At 39.7% G+C, this 20,336-nt stretch overlaps 1 protein-coding gene across 1 annotated transcript in view; it reads left to right on the top strand.

Annotated features, from left to right (window-relative positions):
• LOC121948703 (ephrin type-A receptor 6-like) overlaps positions 1 to 20,336 on the top strand; it is a 215,899-nt gene that overhangs the window by 151,953 nt on the left and 43,610 nt on the right. The window contains exon 6 of the mRNA XM_042494107.2: positions 19,437 to 19,561. Within this exon, the coding sequence (XP_042350041.1) occupies positions 19,437 to 19,561 (125 nt within the window). The remainder of the gene's footprint in view (positions 1 to 19,436; positions 19,562 to 20,336) is intronic.

Below are 20,336 nucleotides of genomic sequence, written 5' to 3'. Positions count from 1 at the left end.
TTAACTCCAATGTAAACCCACCCGCTTCAGGTACCTATGTAAAGAGTGCAAAACTGGGTGGCAGGTGTGTCAAATAAACACAAAACTTCAACCAAGAGGCCATTATATGTGCCCTGCATGAAACAAAAGTCAGTGATGAGCTGTTTTTATGCCCAGGGGTCAGCAGTAGTTGTGGCCGGAGGCATTTTAGGGTTGTCCATCCGTCTGTTCGCCTGTCCCATTTTTGTGAACGCAATATCTCAAGACAAATAGAGGGAATTTCTTCAAATTTGGCACAAAACTCCATCAAGGATCAGCTACTTAAACTTTGATGGTTATTAGTTAAAGGTCAAGATCTCGTCCACCTAATTCTCATGAATGCTGTATCTCAAGACAGCCTTGATGAAAGGTCCACTTGGACTCAAGTGGTCAAAGGTCAAATATTAAGGTCACTGTGATCTCACACTTCATTTTTTTTCCATAGCTCAAAAATTCATGAGTTAATTTTGACAAAAATTCACACATATCTGATTGTATAGATCATCTGTGCTGCCAAGGGGGAAATGTGTGTTAACCATCCATGTTTTGGGTGTAAACTTTAAAGCATACAAAGGCAAGGCGGTAATTCTAACATAGTAAACATCACATAACATGTACTCACATGAATTCACATACGTCATGTGACTAATGAACTTACTTACAGTGAGGTTACATAAAAAATGTACTTATATTAACCCAAATCATGGTGTTTTTCTAAACCTAACCAAGTATTTTAGTTTCCTAAATGTACATTTCCTGTGAAGAATAATGTGTTATTTATAAGACACTGTAGTATTTGGCCAATGACCAAGCTGCCATATCTGACGAGTTGGGTGTTAGAACGTGTTGACCTACCTCACAGATTCTTTGCCGTCAATGCAAGCATGTACAATTAATATTGATAAACGCCTTGGAAGACAGTACATTATTGGTAGGGGTGTTATGTGTCCTCATACAACTACACAGATGTAGGACAAGGATACAGTAAATAGAACATACAACAGGTTAGAGACTGATGCAACATGCTGAACAGTGCAGAAAGGAGGAACCCAAAGCAGGATGCAAAAAATAGGATTTAAAATGCAAGATGCAGGACACTGGAAATAAGATGCAACACACAGTGCTGTCACGGCTTGTATTAACTGTCCCAAGCAAAATATACCTACATGATTATAGGGCATCTGTTGTGAGAAGAGAGAAATACAATACCAAGCACACACACAGCTTTGAAATCAGTGTGTGAGTGTGTGCATGCGTGCATGCGTGCGCGGGTTGGTACGTGCGTTTTTGTTTGAGTTATTGTATTTTTCATGAACAACACCTGTGTGTATTGACTAATTACATTTTCTCTTTTCATATGGTTATCCATGTTAGAAGGAAAAGCAAGCCTCCACTGTTACATGTAAGTATTTGGGGATTTAGCTGCGATATTGTGCCTTGAAGATTAGCTTTTCTTCTCTGGATGTTTAAATATGAGAGTTAAAGCTTGGCTTATTGTTGTGGGAGTTTGGGCAGGAGTGTGTGTAGCTTTGCTGCGTTCACTTCTATTTTACTTCATCCTGTCCTTCTGTACCCTAGTGAGGTGTTGCAGCGCTAGGATGCATTCTTGCATCATTTTCTAAGATATACTGATGCACATACATACATACAATGGAGCTAAAAGCATACAGACACCCACAAGGTGAACAGCAGTTTCAGATACAGAACTTGAGCTGAGTGAATGCTCTTCTTTCCTCTTTGTTGTTCAATCATTGCCGTCCCACCACACATGCACACATTCATAGAGAACTTTTGTACAGAGAATGAAAGCAATGATGTGAAGTCAAGAAGTGTGATATAGATGCAGAGAGAAAGGAAGAAAGTCTGCGTGTGTGTGTATTATGACGTGCATGTGTGTGTACGTGGGTGCACGAGCGTGTGCATCAGTATGACAGCTTTCAGAGCAGCACTTCTTGGCCAGCTGATTCTCTCCCATCTGAGATCCTGAGTGAGGATTATAAAACCAATCAGCAGACGGTGATTGCTGCAGCCAGCCTGTGATTGGATCACAACCCAGTCTCCTCCGTCAGCTCTGCAAAGAGAAAGAGTGAGAGAAGCGGCAAACGAGACGCGGGGAAAGAAAGAGAGGCGAAAAGAGATAAATAAAGAGAGCCGTCAGAGGGAGGCTAGTGGTGGGTGGAAGAGAAAAGAGACAGAACATAAGATCAAGATCTTTGGTGTTTCCCATCAGCCTTCACTTTCCAAGTCATATTTACTACCACCAGCATACAGCTACCGTTATATGGACTACTTTCAATCTCCTCACTTCCCTCTTCAGCTAAAAAATGATGCATAATACCCAAATAGCACACGGTTCTGCTCTACATCCCAAGTTAATTATGCAGGGCTTCCAGAATATGCTGTATGTCCTTGTTATCCTAGTATGTTAAATGAAAAGTCTCACCTAAAGTAAAGTAAAGCAGCAAGGTAGAGACCCAAGTCTGACAGCTGTTTCAATTCACATTAGGGTTTAAGTGATGAAATGGTGTCTTTTTTTTGTCATGTATTTTTCCTCGAATGGCTGATCTTAAATCAGGGATGTTAGTCCTGTAGTTTGGGCTCCTGACTCACAGCACTAAGATCTTAAAGGTACAGTTGCTACCTTTTTGAAAAGAACTTTGCGTCATATGTGCTGAAACTGTCACTATATTCTAAAAGAATCACACAAGACAGTCTCAAAAAATCACATACCTCCACCTCTTCCGACTGCCTCAGATGGCATTCACTACACCAGAAATAGCCAATCAGAGCCAAGGAGTCTCCAAAGCAGCTGTCATTCATGTCAGTCAGTGCATGTACTGTGGTCAAACTATCAAACTAGGCAGCGCTGTTCAAATATGAATCAAGATTCTGTCACTGCATTGCCTATTTCTTACCTTAAATGTTATTTGAGATAATTTAGTGAACTGTTTAGCTGTAAAATAAGAAAGTTTGTGACCCAGCTGCCATGTTTGATACATTCGCTTGTGCAATTTGGTCTGCCTAATTATGACTCTGCAGTCGTGAACCCTCACAGTCTGCTAGGAAAGTGTAAAGGGCAAAAGCTGCATTGAAAAATACTTGAAAAAGATCATGTGGAATAGACCTCTTTCATCTATCAGAACAATTTTGCATTTTTAACCCACCGCGGTGCTTTATGATCACATTAAAAGCTCTCCAATGGCAAACCATGCAAGGAATTTATTTTAGAGCACACAGTTGTGTTGATGGAGTCTCTGCGATTAACAATTCCTGGCACCTTTTTTGTTAAATTTTAGGTTTTTATGCCTCTTTATCAGCCAAAGCCGTGGCCGGATTTATTATGTTTTCAGGTTGTCCATTTGTCACAATCTTGTGAATGTGATATCTCAAAAAAGCCTCAAGGGATTTTCTGCAGATTTTGGCTCAAACGTCCACTTGGACTCATGAATAAATAGATTAGAATTCGGGCGTGGAAGGTCAAGGTCACTGTGACCTCATAAAACATATTTTTTTCATAACTCAAGAATTAATTGAGTAAATATGACTTAGATAAATATGACTAAGGTCAAAGGTCAACTTCATCGTGACATCATAATGCTCTGCGAAAACACTTTTCTGTCATTAATCAATATGCTGATTCAGCAACAGCAGGGGAGACATTTAGTCAGATACTGAATTGGTGACACTCATCGTGAAACTGTGCTGATTGTAGAGATCTTGTGTGCTGCAAGGGGAAGATATGTGTAAAGCGTCCATGTTTTCACAGACATGGATGTAAACTGTAAGAGAAACTTGACTTGTTCACGGAGGCACACAATCACGAGCTGGTCATTTTAGTTCATCTTTGTGCACTTGTTGCTGTGTCTGTAAATGTCAATCCTGCAACACTTCTTCAAGATGAGTCCAAGGTTGTACTGTGTTATGTAATTAGTGTGAAAAGCTGCACCATGCCCACTCCGAAGGCTTTGTTTACAGGTCTTGCTGGCTCTGTTTTGACCAATATGGGAGTTTGAAGACTTTCTGTATCCTGATAACTACTTTATACCTAAAGCTGTGTATAGTCATTTTTATCCAGTATTCAAAGCATTTAAATGAGCTTTTTCTTCAGTTGAATTATAATAGATTCAATAAATTCATGTATGAAGTGGCCAGACATTTAGCACAATGTATTATTCATTAACAGTGAAAATAACACAGGCTCTGCATCCATGTAAAAGTGGGCTCAGGTGTTTATAATGGTATGCACTGTACATAACAGGATGCGTGTGTGTGTGTGTGTGTGTGTGTGTGTGTGTGTGTGTGTGTGTGTGAATGTGTGTGTGTGTGTGTGTGTGTATGTGTGTGCGCGTGCGTGTGCTCATGTAGACATAATGAATGTGTGCATCTGCGGTAAGATGTTAGCAGGTGTTTGCTCACTGTGTTTGTTGGCAGGTTTGTTCAGCTGGCTTCCCATGGGGCTTGATGTGACCCGGGGCATCTGTTGCCCCCCTGCCCATTTTCTGCCCTTCAGCGCCCTCTTTTATCTTTGCCCATGACCTGCTGCTACCACACACACACAACCACACACACACACTCACATTCATACACATATAAGCTCAGACTAGTTCAGTTTGTGTAGAAAAACAACAGATGTGGAGTTAAACAATGAGCTTACAAAAGGTGATTGTCATAAATACTAAATGTCTGAACTGTGGCATATCTGCATCTTGCTTTAAGGGTGGAGGGTGATGGTGACAGAATATTCAGGCTGTTAGAGATTGGAGTTGAATTTAGTTACACTTTTTTGGATGGAAGTGAGAAACAGAGGGGTGATAAGGGCTTCAAACAGTGAAAATGAGGTGAGGAGGGGCATATTAGGACAGCTGGGCCCAGTGGGGAGATCTGTGCCTATGTTGGCCTTGTATCTGTTTGTTTGTTTGTATTCAGGTTGCAGCATACAAATACTCACCTGTTTAATATGGGTAACGTCAGATAGGTGGGCCAGGGACAAAGTCAGACAGTTAACACAAACTTTAAGGACACACATAAAGGATTAGTGTGAATTACTTGAGAGAACAGTATGAAGTCCCAAGTAATTGATATGCTTTAGTGCAATGTAAAATTGCCCTAGGGCTTATCTTTTGTCATAGCGTTGCATGTCCCTGACAAAAGCGACAAGAATAATTCAAAAAAGGGTAATTTGTTCAGGGACAGAGATGCATTTGTTTGAGGAGATTGTATTATAGGATAAATGCCATTTATTGGGATTAACCACTGACACTGATCTATTGTCATTACTTTTTGTAAATAAGCTTTCTTCTTGTGCTGAAGGTGCAGGAGGGCTGCATTAACATGGCTATGATGACAATGCTCAATATGTGGTCTTTACTATTGTGGTAATCTTTGTATGGATTGCCAAAAGCCACAGCCCCGATAGAGTGCTTCAGGGATGACAGCTTTTTTCTGTAGGCTGATGCCCAATTTAGCATCACCCTGATTCCGTCTTCAAAAAGCCTCTGGAAGTTTTCCATCGATCCTGGATTAATGCAAAAAAAATAAGCTTTGATGCAAACATACATTCATGATACTTGTTCAGCAAGTTGATCTTCACACATGAACACGAATTCTTTGATTTTGGAAGCCCAAATGCAATCCCTGAAGGTAAAATGCTAATTTTTGGCTTTAAACAAACTGCTGTGTTCTGTATGACGACATTGTGTGGTCTCATTGGTAGAGACCACCTGTTTAAAGACATTTAACAGTTTCAGAGTTCAGGTGCGGGGTATTTACTGACACATTACATGGCAAAGAACTAAACAGCCAATAGTCATTCTGAAGTCGCCTTTTTTGCAGTGCCTTCGGTGTAAGATCCTGAGGCCAAAAACCAACTTTTGCATCCGCTTTTCCATATGTTATAATACGCCGCTGGGTGGTCAGACAGCACTTTTCATGGCAGCATGATATACGGACGGGCAGTGTTAGGTGAGAATGTGGCAGGATGGAACCTGTTGCGCATTCTGTTTTTTTTAATTCTGAAGCTTCACCGTCGACCATGGCATGCTCTCCCTCTTCTTTCTTCCTCATCTTGATGATGTCTCGCATTTGATAGTTCATTTTTACTTCGCTGACGTTGTAAAACTTGACATGACTTAACTTAATGCATCAGCTTTTCAGTGTGAATTGCTTTCCTTTCTCTTCAGCGGTGCAAAGATGTTATCGCTCCGCCACAACTGAAACTTTCTGTCGTTTTCTCGCACCACTTACAGATGGTTTTTATTTAAAGATGATTTTTACTTTCTTCATTATGTGTAATCTCTTTTCTTAATGAGTTGTACACCTCTGTCTGATATCAGGCAAGCGCAGTGGGGTCTCTCCCTTTACTTTTGCACCATGTGGAGACAGTCAGTAGATTTTGGGCAAGCAGGAGGACACCATTAGCGTAGTTCAGTTTAAGTGGGTTTCTGCAGTTATGTGATGCTTTTCCTCTGAAAATTTTCCTGCATTGTAACTTTTTGAAGCATGAGAAGATGGTGCATTATAGGAGTATAAACAACAAAGCTCTCATGCCTGTCAAATGTTTTGTTGAGGATTTTATACAGTTCTGCCTAAAAAGAGTATAACCCTGCTCTTAAAAAATACTTTGATCGCATAAATTCTTCTTGTTTGATATAAAAAATTATAATTAAAAATAAAGTAGTCCATGAAAATGAAAAGAATAGTTCTCCAAAAAAGTGCTTGAAAGTCTTTGAATTTAATTTTGTAATATCTCTATGAACTCTGGTGATTAAAGCTTAATTATGTAAGGTACATGAATGTCTGTGGCCAAATATCATGGCAATCCTTTTAGTAGTTACAGATATTTAATTCTAAACCCAATACACTGATGATGCATTTGCATAAAGTAAACTCAGTGCTGCTCAGATCAGAAATAATAGTGTTGTTACACCTCTTTTTAAAATGTCACAGAGCTCCAGGGTATAGCCATGAGTAAATCATACATTATAATCTCTATCACCACAAATCTGTAACCCAGTTAAACTGCTTAGTATTTCCTTCTGAGCGGTTGCCGATTGCCAGATTTCACGTAAACCTTCTTGCCTTTTTGCTTTTAGTTATGACGGCTGTCACTGAGCTGCCCACATGTACAGTGTTGTGTGTGGCCATATATCTTCTGCCAGCTCCTCTGAGCCCTCCAGACATACAGTAAGTCACCTATTCACCAGTCAGCGTTAAGAATAGCTATTCCCCAGCATCGCTATTCAGCAGTGTTCAGTGCAGGTGGGGAGTTTGAAGGAAAAGAGATTAGCTATTTCTACTCCACAAAATGATTTATGCCCAGACTTTTATCAGGAAGCTTCTTCCCCCCCTGCAAAGATCATTTCCCCTGACTTCACCTCACAACGGGAACTATTTTAAGCATTGGCTCATTAATACAGAGTGATTGGATTCATTGTTCTGCAATCCTGATGGATGTTCTCTGAAGTTTCCTCTCTCTCAACTCCCACCTCAATCCCCTCTTCAATCTTCGGGTTGAATTTCCTCCTAAGAATGCGGCCCCATTGTCTTCTGAAAGTTAGATAAATCAGTTGCCAAAGCCTTTTGTCGCTTCAGTTCATTTAAATGAATTTGCATTAGCCTCACTCCATAAAGCCATTCATAATGACAGCAGTTCTGACTTCAATCTCTGTAGACCTTTATCCATTTTAACAACCATTGAAGACACACTCAGCTTAAGGTCTTACACTTTATACTCCATTTCCACAGTGTATTCCAATATATTCAGAGTGAGACATCAAACACAGTGACAAGCTTTCTTTTATCGAGCGAACCCTGCCTCTTTTTCTTAAACACACTGTGTACCCGACTACATGTCAGTTTCCACTCATGTCTATGTTTGCGTGTTCCTCTCATGTCAAACATTTATGAAACTGTAAAGCTATAAGTACTGTAGGAGTGATTTTAGCATTTCAGTGCGCACAATTTTCAACTCTTTAAGTAATGCTTTTATTGATTCGGTAAGAAAAATCAGTGTCCACAGCAACCTAAATCATGACAAATAGAGTTATATGTACATATGGTATCAGATGGTAAAGATGTTAACATATATTACAAATTACAAATTATCCAGAAAAAAAGAAAGAGAATTAAAACTAAAAATTAAAAAGAAAAATCATAAACAAGATACAATCACACAACAGATTCTCCATATATCCCTGTGAACCCACCCTCACATTAGTTCACCTGCACAGGATACAATTTATATACCATAGCTAGATAGATAGATATATTACACAAAGTCAATATGAGGTAAGTAATGGTATCAGTTTGTCCCACTTTTTCTGGCTGCTATATTGAAAGTACCAGCCAGTACAAAATGTTTTGTAGTCGACTAATGTAAAGCACCACCCTAACAAAAAAAAAAGATTAACAGGAACCAGAAACATCTCTGCAAAATGGCATTTTCTTTGTTCCATAAAAAACACGAAACTGTGACCTTTTACACATTCGCAGAAGTTGCGAGTGATTGGCCCAAACAGGACCTGCATTATTTTCCAACACGTTTACTGTCACCCTCTGCATTATGGGTGCTTTGTGAGTCCATGCTGTCTTCAAGCAGTCCTCCATGACCCATCCAGACAGCATTGTATCAGTTGTGTGGGCTATTTTAACTCCAGGATGGTTGACTTTGACAGCAGGGTTGTGTACGGATTGCTCTGCCTGAAATGAGCTCTATAGGAAAGAGCGTATTGCCACTCTGCCTGCTGTGTGTTCTGCTGCAGTAAGTCAGCTCTGGGTGCTATAGGAGGGTCGACTGCTATTTATACTGTACCTCCACTGCAGTGGCACTCCACTCCTCTCCCTATGCACTCCCATTCAGAGAGGAGAGGAGGTTTTGAAGCCTTTGAAAGTTTTTATTCTGTTCTGATAGGCAGTGCTATCATATTTATGTGTAACAAGTCAAAGTATTTTCTTTTTCAACAAAACTTTGGTTCCTGTATGCATAAGTGTAGATTTTTGGGAGGACACAGAGGACACGTCCCCCTTAGTATTTAGAACATGTGCACTGTCCCCCAAAATAAAAAAAGTAAAAGAAGCAGAAGACTTTTACCTTGACTACATTAACGACATACACCATGAACTGATACTGAAAAGGCACAGAGTGGGGAAGAGGTGGGGGACTTGAGCCACATGAACTGGCTCAAGTCAGACTCGGGTGGCAGATCTGAGGACTCAAGACGCACTTGATTAATGTTGTAACTGCAGTTCATCAAATGGCCACTTTAGGCTGGCTTCAAAACAAAATCAATTCCCATAGACCTCCACATTAAAATGCCCAATTTTATAGCCAAAATTAACAGCCTGCTACAAAAAAAATGGTTTTAGTCTCAATGACAAATTTCAACCGTTTTGACGACTGTCCAGGGAGAGAAGTTATTTCTATATAGCTCACACATGTACATTTTATTAGGGCTGTAAGTTGCACATATTTAAGGGCTGGGCTGCTTGAGGGAAAGGCTGTCTGCAAGGTGTTGCTACAGTCTGTGAGTAAGATCCAACTTTTGTCCAAATATGGTCACTCCTGGCTCTAAAAATATAAGATGGCGACAGTCAAAATGCCAGACTTGAGGCTTCATAGTACACAAATCAATGGGTGGCATCACAGTAGCCCTTTATTTAAACAGTTTATGCCTAAAGATATGTTGAAACAACACCTATGTCCTTTCATGGATGTGTATGAACTCACTGACACACCCTTTAAATTATGTAAAGGTACATTCTACTGAAATGCATATTCATTACCATCAAAACGTCAAACATACCATCATTGTGAAATCTGAAAATGTTTTAGTAGAATCAAACAAAGGCAAGGAGATAGTAGTATGACATTTCCGGATCATGTTTAAAAGAATTGAAACTTGATTTAAAGTCATGCAGCCAAATGTTTGGGGTTCTTTTTTAGAATTATCAGACTTCATGTATCAACATGTTTTCTATTGATTTTCCAAAATGCCTTCACACATTATTTAATTTATTTTTTTAATTTATGTAAAATAAAAACACAAGTGTGTGTTTTATGTGACAACACTAACCTATTGAGAATGGCACCTCTTCTTCTAGGTTTAATCCTAACCCGTGAGACCATTATGCGCATCGACATCTGTGTCTGCCCATATCTTTGTCACTTTCCAATACTGAATTCTTGATTTCAACCATAATGAAGCTTTTAAGTAGCAGCATGAGAAGCGGGCAGGGTGTTAAGGACAGGGACCGGCAGGGAAATCAGCTGTCAGCGGCCAGATACTTCCGTTCTTCTCATTAATTACTTTTGGGGAAAGAGAGGTTGAGGCCAAATGAGTATTGATTGTGGTGGGCCAGTATAGGGCCGGTTTCACTGGCCTTTCCCACACGTCATTGCCTCTCCACGTCCCCATTAAGTGGGAACAAGAGGGATCAGTGGCAAGCTGGGACCCTATTAAAGACGAGACCTCAGAGTGTCAGACAGGCTAGCTAGCACACAAACCCCCTCTACGAGACAACACTTCTTTTCCCTTTGAATCTGTCTGTCCGTCCATCTTTTAATCCATCTTCCACTGCTTTAGTGCCAATTGTCAATACGACAATAAAGGTTTTAATGATACAGGCTGTTGCAAGTGAAAGACCATCCAAAGTCAGACTTTGTCTCGATAGGTGTCTTAGATGTGCTTCTCTTTTTTTGTTACTTTCCCTACTTCTATTTTCTCAGTCTCCACTCACCTGCCACAACTAAAAGCCACAAAAAGACAGTGGAAATAGCTCTGAACTCGCAGTAAAGTCTCTTTCCTTTGCTCTTTTCCACTCCGCCTCCCCGATCCATGCTTTTGTTGCGTGACTGATGATTTTAATTACCTGTTAACTCCCCGTACTCAGCAGATACACATGATAAATGGTCCGGGTGACTGTTGTAACCACCATCTGGATGGGGCAAAGGAGTCTAAGGAGCTTTTCTCCACTGTCATACTCAAGACAGCCACCACAGCAGGGGGGATTGCAGGTGTACCGAGGGAGAACAAGATACTGTCCCAGTTTAGATCCGGTTGACAGCTATTTAGTGTCATAGGGGTCACATCCATTTTTCCTGTCTGAGACCGCAGGCAGCAACAATATGCCTCTAGAAAAAAATAAGAAGCCCATATCACCACAGTGGGGAGACAGATTGCTGTAGAGGATTGGCCAGCAAATTGCAGCACTTTATATGGAGATTGTAGAGAGGGAGTTGAAGGGGGTATGCTACCATAGGTACACAGTGGATTGGATTTAGCAGCAGGTATTACGTACCATGCACAGGTGCTATGCAATGACCAGTATCATCTTTGAAGACTGAATCTGAAGCTCCCAAAACTTCTCCAAGCAAACATGCTGCAGAAGTGCAAGCTTGGCAGAAATCTGCTGGTAAAATATGATAGCATCCGGGGACGGGAAATGGAAAGTTACCAATATGAAAGCTACTGTTAACAAAGGCTGTGTTCAAAGGCAGACATTTGATTCCCCAATAAACATGAGAAGATCCTGAAAGCAACTCTTGAAGGGGACACTAGAGGTGCAGCCAAAAGTACCATTACTTTTATTAGATTGTCTGTGATGATGACTCTATCACTCACACATTACATTAAAGTGTTTTTGAGGATGTGAATTTCTGTTACAGGAAATCCACATAAGACTTTTCATCCTATCAGTCTGATCCCTGAAGGGAGTTCTATCCAGTTAAAGAGTACATAAAAAGTGCAATCTTTGAATCTTAAAAACACATTATTTGGCATCTATGCTTACAAGTTTGGGGAACATTTTTACAGTATTTAATATGAAATAGTTATATACAGTTATGTCAACAATATATTAAAGGGGGACAAGTTATGTGTTTCCCAAAAACGGGGGTTCAAATCCCCCCTTCTCCTATATCACCCTGTCTCAGCCCACAGTAAGTTCTACCCATGGCTGCATCAAAGAGGAATCCTTATTTTTAAACTGACAAATTGTAATTTTTACACGTTTTTGTACAGATTAAACCAACAAGATACTGCCATAGACTATATAAATAATGGACTTACCTACCATGACGTCACCCTTTGGTTTGTGGACTGCTATTTGGAGCCTTGAGTTCGACATTTCAGTTGGCATCTTGTTTTTTTTGGAGCAGGATGTGACCATATTTTGGTGGAGGGGTTGGAGTTTTGGAGGGGTGGATCTGAGTCAAAGACAATAATGACTCACATACTGCCTGTCACTCAAGCGGCCCAGCTCTTAAAGATGCATTAGTTTGGCCCTTATAAAGTAAAAGGGTGAGTTATTGAAATAATTCCCCTACACATTTGTCATGAGTGTTAAAATTAGCTATAGAGACCAAAATATTTTTTGGTGCCACACTGAAAACATGTTTATTTCATCTGTAAAGTTGGGCATCTTAACAATGGGCTTTATGGACTTTAATCTGTTTTGGAGCCAGGCTCAAGGCTAGTCAATGAACTGCAGTTTTTGGCACTCCCTTATTGGCTTAATTCCTCAGCTTTGTATCCCATTTCTAGTTCTATATTAAAAGGCCCAGTGTATAGGATATAGATTTGCAGAAATTGGATATAATATCCCTATACTTTCATTAGTAATCACCTGAAATTAAGAATTGTAGTATTTTTGTTACCTTAGAGTGCGCCATTTATATCAACGTACAGAGCAAGTCATTGTCCATTGAGTCAGTCATGCTGTTTCTACAGAAGCCGAGAACAGAGAAAATAAACCCTGACTCTGAAAGGCCATTCATGGTTGTTTTTGTGTTGTCCATGGTAGTTTTCCCTCATGGCTTGTGCACTGCTGAAGTTTCGCTTGGTTGCAATCTGTAACCTCACCACTAGATGCCACTAAATCCTACACACTACACCTTGGATACATAGACATGCGATAGATATCAATCATCTTCTAATCTAAGTCTAAGAAAGCTGGAAACTATTCCTCAAATACCTCTCTTGAGAGCCCAACAAACAGGCAAATATTGCAGAGAGATCTAATTCTCAGGTGGGTATCACAGAGGTCAGCGCTAATGAGGCAACAATTCCAATTATACTGTGCTCGATTGATTTAAGCAGATCAGTCACTTATTTATACTCTATAATTAGACTTAGACCCAACAGTTTGTTTGACAGTCAGGTCTCTGTGATGTGCCCTGTGTGTTTATGCATGGAGTTCATGGCAGAGAGCAGATGACCCGAAGTGCAATGGGAATGACCTCCAGCATTAATGAAGGGTAACGATGATAGTCCCCATAGCAGACCCCATGTCACTTTAGTTTTGTCTTGTGCTTTGTAAAAGCAGCACACACAAAACTACAGTTACTTACACACACACACACACACACACACACACACAGTGATTCCACAAATGTGACGGTGCTCCAACTGTTTACTTGAGGTCTCAGTGGTAACATTGAGACAACTTAAATTCATTCATTCCTTGAGTTCCCTGAAACTAACTGTGAAGTGTTTCTGAAGCACGCCACGCACTCGTCGATGGCAGGCGGCACTTTAATTCAAGTCAAATGAATTGAACTAATTTGAATCAAACCAAATCAAATTCAGGTGAACTGAATATTTGTGCAGCATGCGTGCACATGCTTGTATTTTTGTTTCGGTAAATCTTTTCATTCTGTTCACCCACAAAGATGCAAGCTGAGAGAGCAATTTGGGTCAGCCGCAAGACAAACACAAGCAGACACCTAAAAAAGAGACAGACATATCAATATGACTGTTGTAAACAAGAGCACCTATATTGTGTATGTGTGTTTCTCTCTCACTCTATCTCTCTATCAGCAGTGAATCAGTGGAGTGTTAGGGCATCGTTTAAGCTCTTGCGCAGCATCAATACTGGCTCTATTGATTTTTTCAAACAGTTAATGGAAGCCTTTAGGGCAGGAAAGCTAATTAAAATCATATGCAGGTCAAGCTCATTTAAAGACTCCCCATTAGTTTATGTTTAGCTTAACCACGCTTGACTGGAAAATCCATCCATCGGGCAACGTAATTGACTGGTGTTTCTAATGGCTTTCCAATGCTCCCGAGTTCCTCTGGCAGATTTCATGCTGCAGCTCTAATAACCCACATACAGAATCATTAAAGACGCTTGCTGCATGTCCTGTATCCTCAAAGTGTCTTGCTGATGCCTGGAGACAGTAATGTGATGTGCAACCACAATGCACACAAAGACAGACACTCTGTAGTGTCTTAAATTGTGTCTAAGTGGAATCATCGTGATAAGATGGCACCAGATGATGTCTGTACTTTTTTGTCACGAGTCTGCAATGACTGTTTAGATAAATATTTTCCACAATAGAAAGCATAATATTTAGTTGCGTAGACGAGTTTTCATCTTAGCAATGCATTTTTATTGTCATTTCAGGTTATAAGGGGTTCTTCTCCCCTAACTGTATTTATGTAAAGGTCTGTTACATTACACTTGAAAAAAAAAAAAAGAAAATTTGTCTTGACTTTAAAATGTTAAAATGTTGTTCAACTTGTCTTTTCATTTTTAGTCAACTTAAAACTTAAAAGCAGCCTGGACACTAACTTTTTTACCCACTGAACAAAAATCAAACCCTCGAAAACATCTGGATTTTGTATTTAATGACAAAGGTTACAATCTCATTCACTCCCAAGACAAGTGACTCTGCAGTAGTCATGGGTATTTAGCTCCAGCTCAAATCTGATTAGCAGTAATGGAAATACAATCCATAGGTGATCCGTCTCTGTCCAGGCAGCACTTGAACAATGTTCAAATTTAGTAACATAAATAAAATAGAAACAACCTCTGTTAACATTTTCACTGGTCTCCATGCTGCTTTCCACTGTTTACTAACTCTGTTTACCAGCCAGTCGGTAATCCTTTACATAAAACACCTTTTTACTTTAGGTTGTAAAGATGGCTCAATTAGAACAGCTGTTGCTTTTACACGATTGTTGTGAATAAGAATTTCTGAGTGTCCTGTCATGATGAGTTCTGTCTTGACGTGCAAGCACAGCTGCCACATTTCCACTGGCGGTTATTTTCTTCCAGCCAGACAGTGGTCGTGCCTCACAAAGAAACATATTGTTTTTACACGCGTCAGCTCTTGACTGTTTGTGTGTGCACACGTCTTGTGTGCATTTGTTTCCTGCAAACTGTGTTCCCTTGTTTGCTCTCACAACTCATGTGAGTGTGCTCTGTGCAGCGCCTTTCAGTGGGAGGCTGATTTGAATCTGTGAGTCAGAGGGAGATTGTATTTAGGCTGTGTTTATTGTTCCCTATCAGGGGCCAATATGCTAACAGCAGATGCCAACCATCTTGCTGTGTCTTAGTTTGATGCCTCCACTGCATGACTCTAGCCGCACACCACACCGCCCTGCCGCCACGGTTGTACCCAGCTGGCATAAGCAGAGCAGGAAACCTCGCGACGTCGCAGCAGCTTCAACAGAGTGGTTCATTAGACAGAGTTAGATCAGATAAAATCCCCCTGAGATGAATTTTCTCTGCCACTGAGGAGAGACGGAGCAGAGGATATGAGCACGCTCTGAGTAAAATGGGCATATGAGAGGTTATATGTAATAATAACACCTAATGAGATGTCAGCAGCGTTGCCTTATTGTGCTGCTGGAAAAAAAGAGGGTTTATTTTCTACTCCAGATTCTCTCTTTTTTAACATAAAACTTGCACATATATGCACCCACATACAGTAAATCCCAACATGCACGTGTATAAACGCACACACCCTGCTCTTTGAGCTTGTTGATTATGCTGATATTATTAGCCATTTTCACTCACGCATGATATTATGTTGTTCTATTTTTGCTAACATTTCAGACAACCTACGAAATTTTAAATGGCTATTAAGTTGAAGGTTGTTAAGGAGAAGTCAAGCATTAAAATGCATTTGATGTAAAGGTGCAGGATGCTGAAGAAAACACCTAACACCTCCAGCCCTATTTCATCCATCACCACATTTTGATCCAGCTAAAATGTATAACCTGAGTTGTCGGTTGCTTGATTAACTGCATGATTTAGTCATTTATAATCACAGTAATTATGAGCTGTGCGTGTGAATCATGTCCAACGTGTTTGTGATGCATTTCCGTAAAATGAGAGCTGTTTTATAGATATCCCTCTTCTGCAGATACTCATAATTTTACTCTTGCCAATGCACATAACCACATTTTAGACTAAAATACAATCACAATACCACTTAAGATATTAAAACTGTATTCTTATCTTATCTAATTTAAGTTTCCTCCAAGCACCATGGGAGGAAACTTAAACTCGTCTTTTGAATACTCACGTCTGAGTCCTCTTTGTGGCTCAACTTTTATCCACAGAATTTGAGTATTTCTGCTCTTCTTCTGCGTAACATCGTTTTAAAGCCATCCTTAAATCTCCACGTCCTCAATTCCCTTCCAACCAAGCTCGAACTCTTCACCTTTTTTGAGTTCCTGCTTCCTAATATACTGAAAACTAATTTCCTCCCACTCTGAGTGGGGAGGGGGAGATTTGGAGATGTGCAGGAAAAGGAAGGAGCAGAGGACAGAGAGTTAAAGACCACGTATGAAGATATGAAGCGATAACGCCAGCGACAGATGGAGAGCAAACGGATAAAAAGAGGCAGGTGGGAGAGGAAAAGAGAGGCGAGGAAGAGAGGGATGAAGGGAACAGAGGTGTTTGCTCTCTATCAGATTAGTAGCAGTAGGTCTCTGGCTAACAAGCTCAAACTCCTACAGCTCACAGCTCTCATGTCCGACCCCTGACCCCAAGATTCTCCTCCGCAGCCCACAAACCCTAAACCCCCTTCCCTGATCCCTCCTGCCTCCCCTAATACCCGGCCTCAGACAAAGTGAGCACTGTGAACAGCTTCCTCAGGCACTTTACTGTAGAATTAATGAAAAATAGTGTCAGTAGCATCATTTTACCTTGAATACATGTGAGAAAAGCAGGCCTACATTTTATATCCACATAATGAGTCAGCTTTGTAACATTAGATGATATAATATACAATAATGACTCTCAGGGCAGTTACATCTGCTGACCTCTCTTGGGAGCTCAGCGCAATTATTTACCCAGCAGAAATTCATAGAGCAAAGCTAATGCAATCCAGTCCAAGAAAAGAACATGTTACTTCTTTTCAGTTAAAACAGGATCCTCTTACGGCAGAAGGGAATCGCTGTGTGGATGTCTCTTTTCCCAGTTACTTCAAACGACTACCCCCTAGTTCCATATACAATAAGTGATTGTTGGTATAGATGTGTGAGGTTGGACAGGTGTTAATCAACAGTGTGTGTTTCATATGCACAAACGTTGTCAAATGCTGGATTTCATGTTGTGCTATAAAGTCTCATTGTATACTGGCTGCATCGTAGCAAAACTCCTTGCTCTGTATTCAGTGCACATTCTTATCAAACTGACTGCTTGCTGAGGTCAACTGGTTCTTCCCAGATCAACGAGACTAAGAGGCTGCAGCCGTGCAGCTCTGTGAGGCTGAGCTGAACATCAGCATGAAACATGCTTACAGTAACAATGTTAGCTGATATTTAGTGGATAATGGTGAACATGGGCATCGCCTTACTGTAGCTTAGTGTGGCGCAAACTGCTCGTGAGTTTACTGTGTGAACGTTTGTGCAGTTATGCAAATAATTAACAATGTGAAAGCAGTGAGGAATAAAAACTATATTTTGGGAAAGGTAAACAGCTGCAGTCTTCTTTATATGACATATGGACAGATTAGGTTTTTGATTTTTTACAATGCTAAGTAAAAGTGTTATATTTTGTCTCTGAGGTAATAATGACCAAAATATAACGATAGCACCAAAATATATTACTGTCGCAGTGTCTGCTAAAACACCCTGTGGACAATACTCAATAAGTATTTGTAACTCACTGCAACTCACATTGAGCACCAAAACACCTAAATACACTAAAAAAAAGAAAACTTTTTTAACTTTAACTGGTGAATTCAGTTTTCTCAGCTCAATTTCAAAGCAGCTATGTTAATTGAACTTGTCTACTTGATTTGATAAAACTTAATTCTTTATGGGTTACAGATTGAAGTAATTATTTGAAGCTGCTTGTCAGTTTTCTTTTTTGGCGTGCAATTTTTCACAATTGACAAAAGAAGTTTGTTTTTTAATGTCAGATATGGTGTTCTCATACAAATGTAATGTATGAAACTGACTCAAGGAATAAGCTCAGAAATGGTTAAAAAAATAAAAAATGTTCTGCTATTTTTTAGAGGGTTAAAGTGGATGTCATTATTTTAAAGGTATTAGGTCCAAAACCAAAGTGCAGGGCATTAAAGGAACAACTTGCTGCATTAACTCACATTAACCTGACACATTACAATTCCATTTTAATCTAATCCATTACCAATGGACCATGCCAGTGACCCGCAGCATAAACAACACAAATAGTTTCCAAACTTCAATTAAAACTAAATCAACAACATTGTCTTATTGGCCTCTTAGCCTTTGATTGTTTGTGTTGTCCTTTCTTTCTCCTTGTGTATCTTTAAAATGAAATAAACCGGGTTCTCCACTGCCTTCACTGCCCTATACTCATGTTACTTTCAGTACTTTTGTCTCAGTGTCGGTCCAAGCAAAGAAGTCTCTGATCATACTTAACACCATTTTATTGCTATTTTCTATAACTAAACAACCAACCACAGATTATTCCTGTATACACTGGCGTGCACATGCCCCATGGTCATGTGATATGCACTTCAGGTGTGTTAGTATGGTTAGAGATTATTCCTGAATGGGTTCTCGATGCCCGTGTGTGTGGAGATTGTTTTCATCTCAAAACTCCACCTCAAATTAAAACCATTTATGTGGATGTGGCCCTAGATGTCTTTCTTATCCTTTTTCCCTAATTTTCTATAAATGTAAGCTTTTTTTTCGTAATTCAAAACTTTATGCTCTTAACTGCAATTTCAGATGAAGTTCTAGTTCAACTAAATATATCCTCAGTCAACAAAGTGTGTGGCTGATTCAGTTCAAATACATTTAAATAAGCATTGAGAGGCACCTACAGAGCTGCATCAAGCACACACTTCAAAAATCACTCAGTTTGTATCAAAATAAGGTTTTGGGGTGTTTTTTTGCTGTTTAAGTCTCTGTAGAAAAGCAATTCAAAGGACTGAAATTGTGCAATAATGTAAAATCATGTACCTTATGAATTGAAATTTGATTTGCAACTCAGTGATGTTTGTATTTGCACACACTTTAAAGCAGAGTGTGTATAAAAAAAGTATCTAGCGTTCCCACCTGTGTGAATAATTTTATAATAATATTTTATGCACTTTATTCATCATAGAAACTCACCAAAGATGGCCAGATTCACTGAATTCTTGTGACTATAGTAAAGACACTGAAGCTGATGTCAGTGTGTTTGTGTTTAACCAGGTCCGTCTCTGGTTGGGACTTTGAAGAAAGACTGGGCCTCTCCAAACAGCATCGCTCTCTCCTGGCAGCAACCTGAACAAACAACACTACCCATCCTCGACTACGAGATCAAATATTATGAGAAGGTACAGTCACTTCTGCTCATGTCCATGTCCAGTCTAACAATTTAGGGCGTTACTTTTGGTGTAGATCCATATTTTGGCTGCAGAAATAGTGATTTTAGGGACTTGACTAACAATTATTTCAGCCAGAATGTTAAAGGTCCTCAATTCATCATTTCATTATTTATAACAGCATATTTACATATTACAGTGTGCCTACAATAGGATGAGGGGCAGCCTAAGTGCCTTTTTATTGTGCATAGTACATACAATACTAAGCTATTAAAAATAACTATTGAAAGATTTACATTTCACATATACATCATGTTTTAATGTTAAACATACATATGGAAGACACAGTGAATCAGCACAAGTTAGCTAGTTTACATGATCGCAGGAGGGCTCATGGGTAGCAGAAAGCCATCATCAATGTTTGGTACTGTAAATTAAAGGGTTGTCAGCCATCCTGCAGTAAGTCTGAGAGCCTCCTTTGTGTCACGGACCTGCTGATGAGCCATGAATTATAAGACTTTGTACAGATATTTCAAGGTCTTCATGGTTAAACAACAACATCTGGCCTCAGACCAAAAAAGTGATGGTGTTTCCTGATTTACTGGCACAACAATGCTGTCTAATCATTAAACATTCACATAAAACACTGTCTTATGTGGATCAAATCCTGCTAAAATTCATGATTTTACTAAAATAAAAAGATCTAAGGCATGAAAAATGAAGCCCTTCTGCACAGCATCATTAGAGATTGTTTGTGCATCCAAATAACTTATTGTGGAGTTTTTCC

Source organism: Plectropomus leopardus, chromosome 10 (assembly GCF_026936395.1).
Source record: "Plectropomus leopardus strain MGB_pleo_1.0 chromosome 10, ASM2693639v1, whole genome shotgun sequence".
NCBI lineage: Eukaryota > Metazoa > Chordata > Actinopteri > Perciformes > Serranidae > Plectropomus > Plectropomus leopardus.
This window is presented reverse-complemented; position numbering and strand designations above follow the sequence as displayed.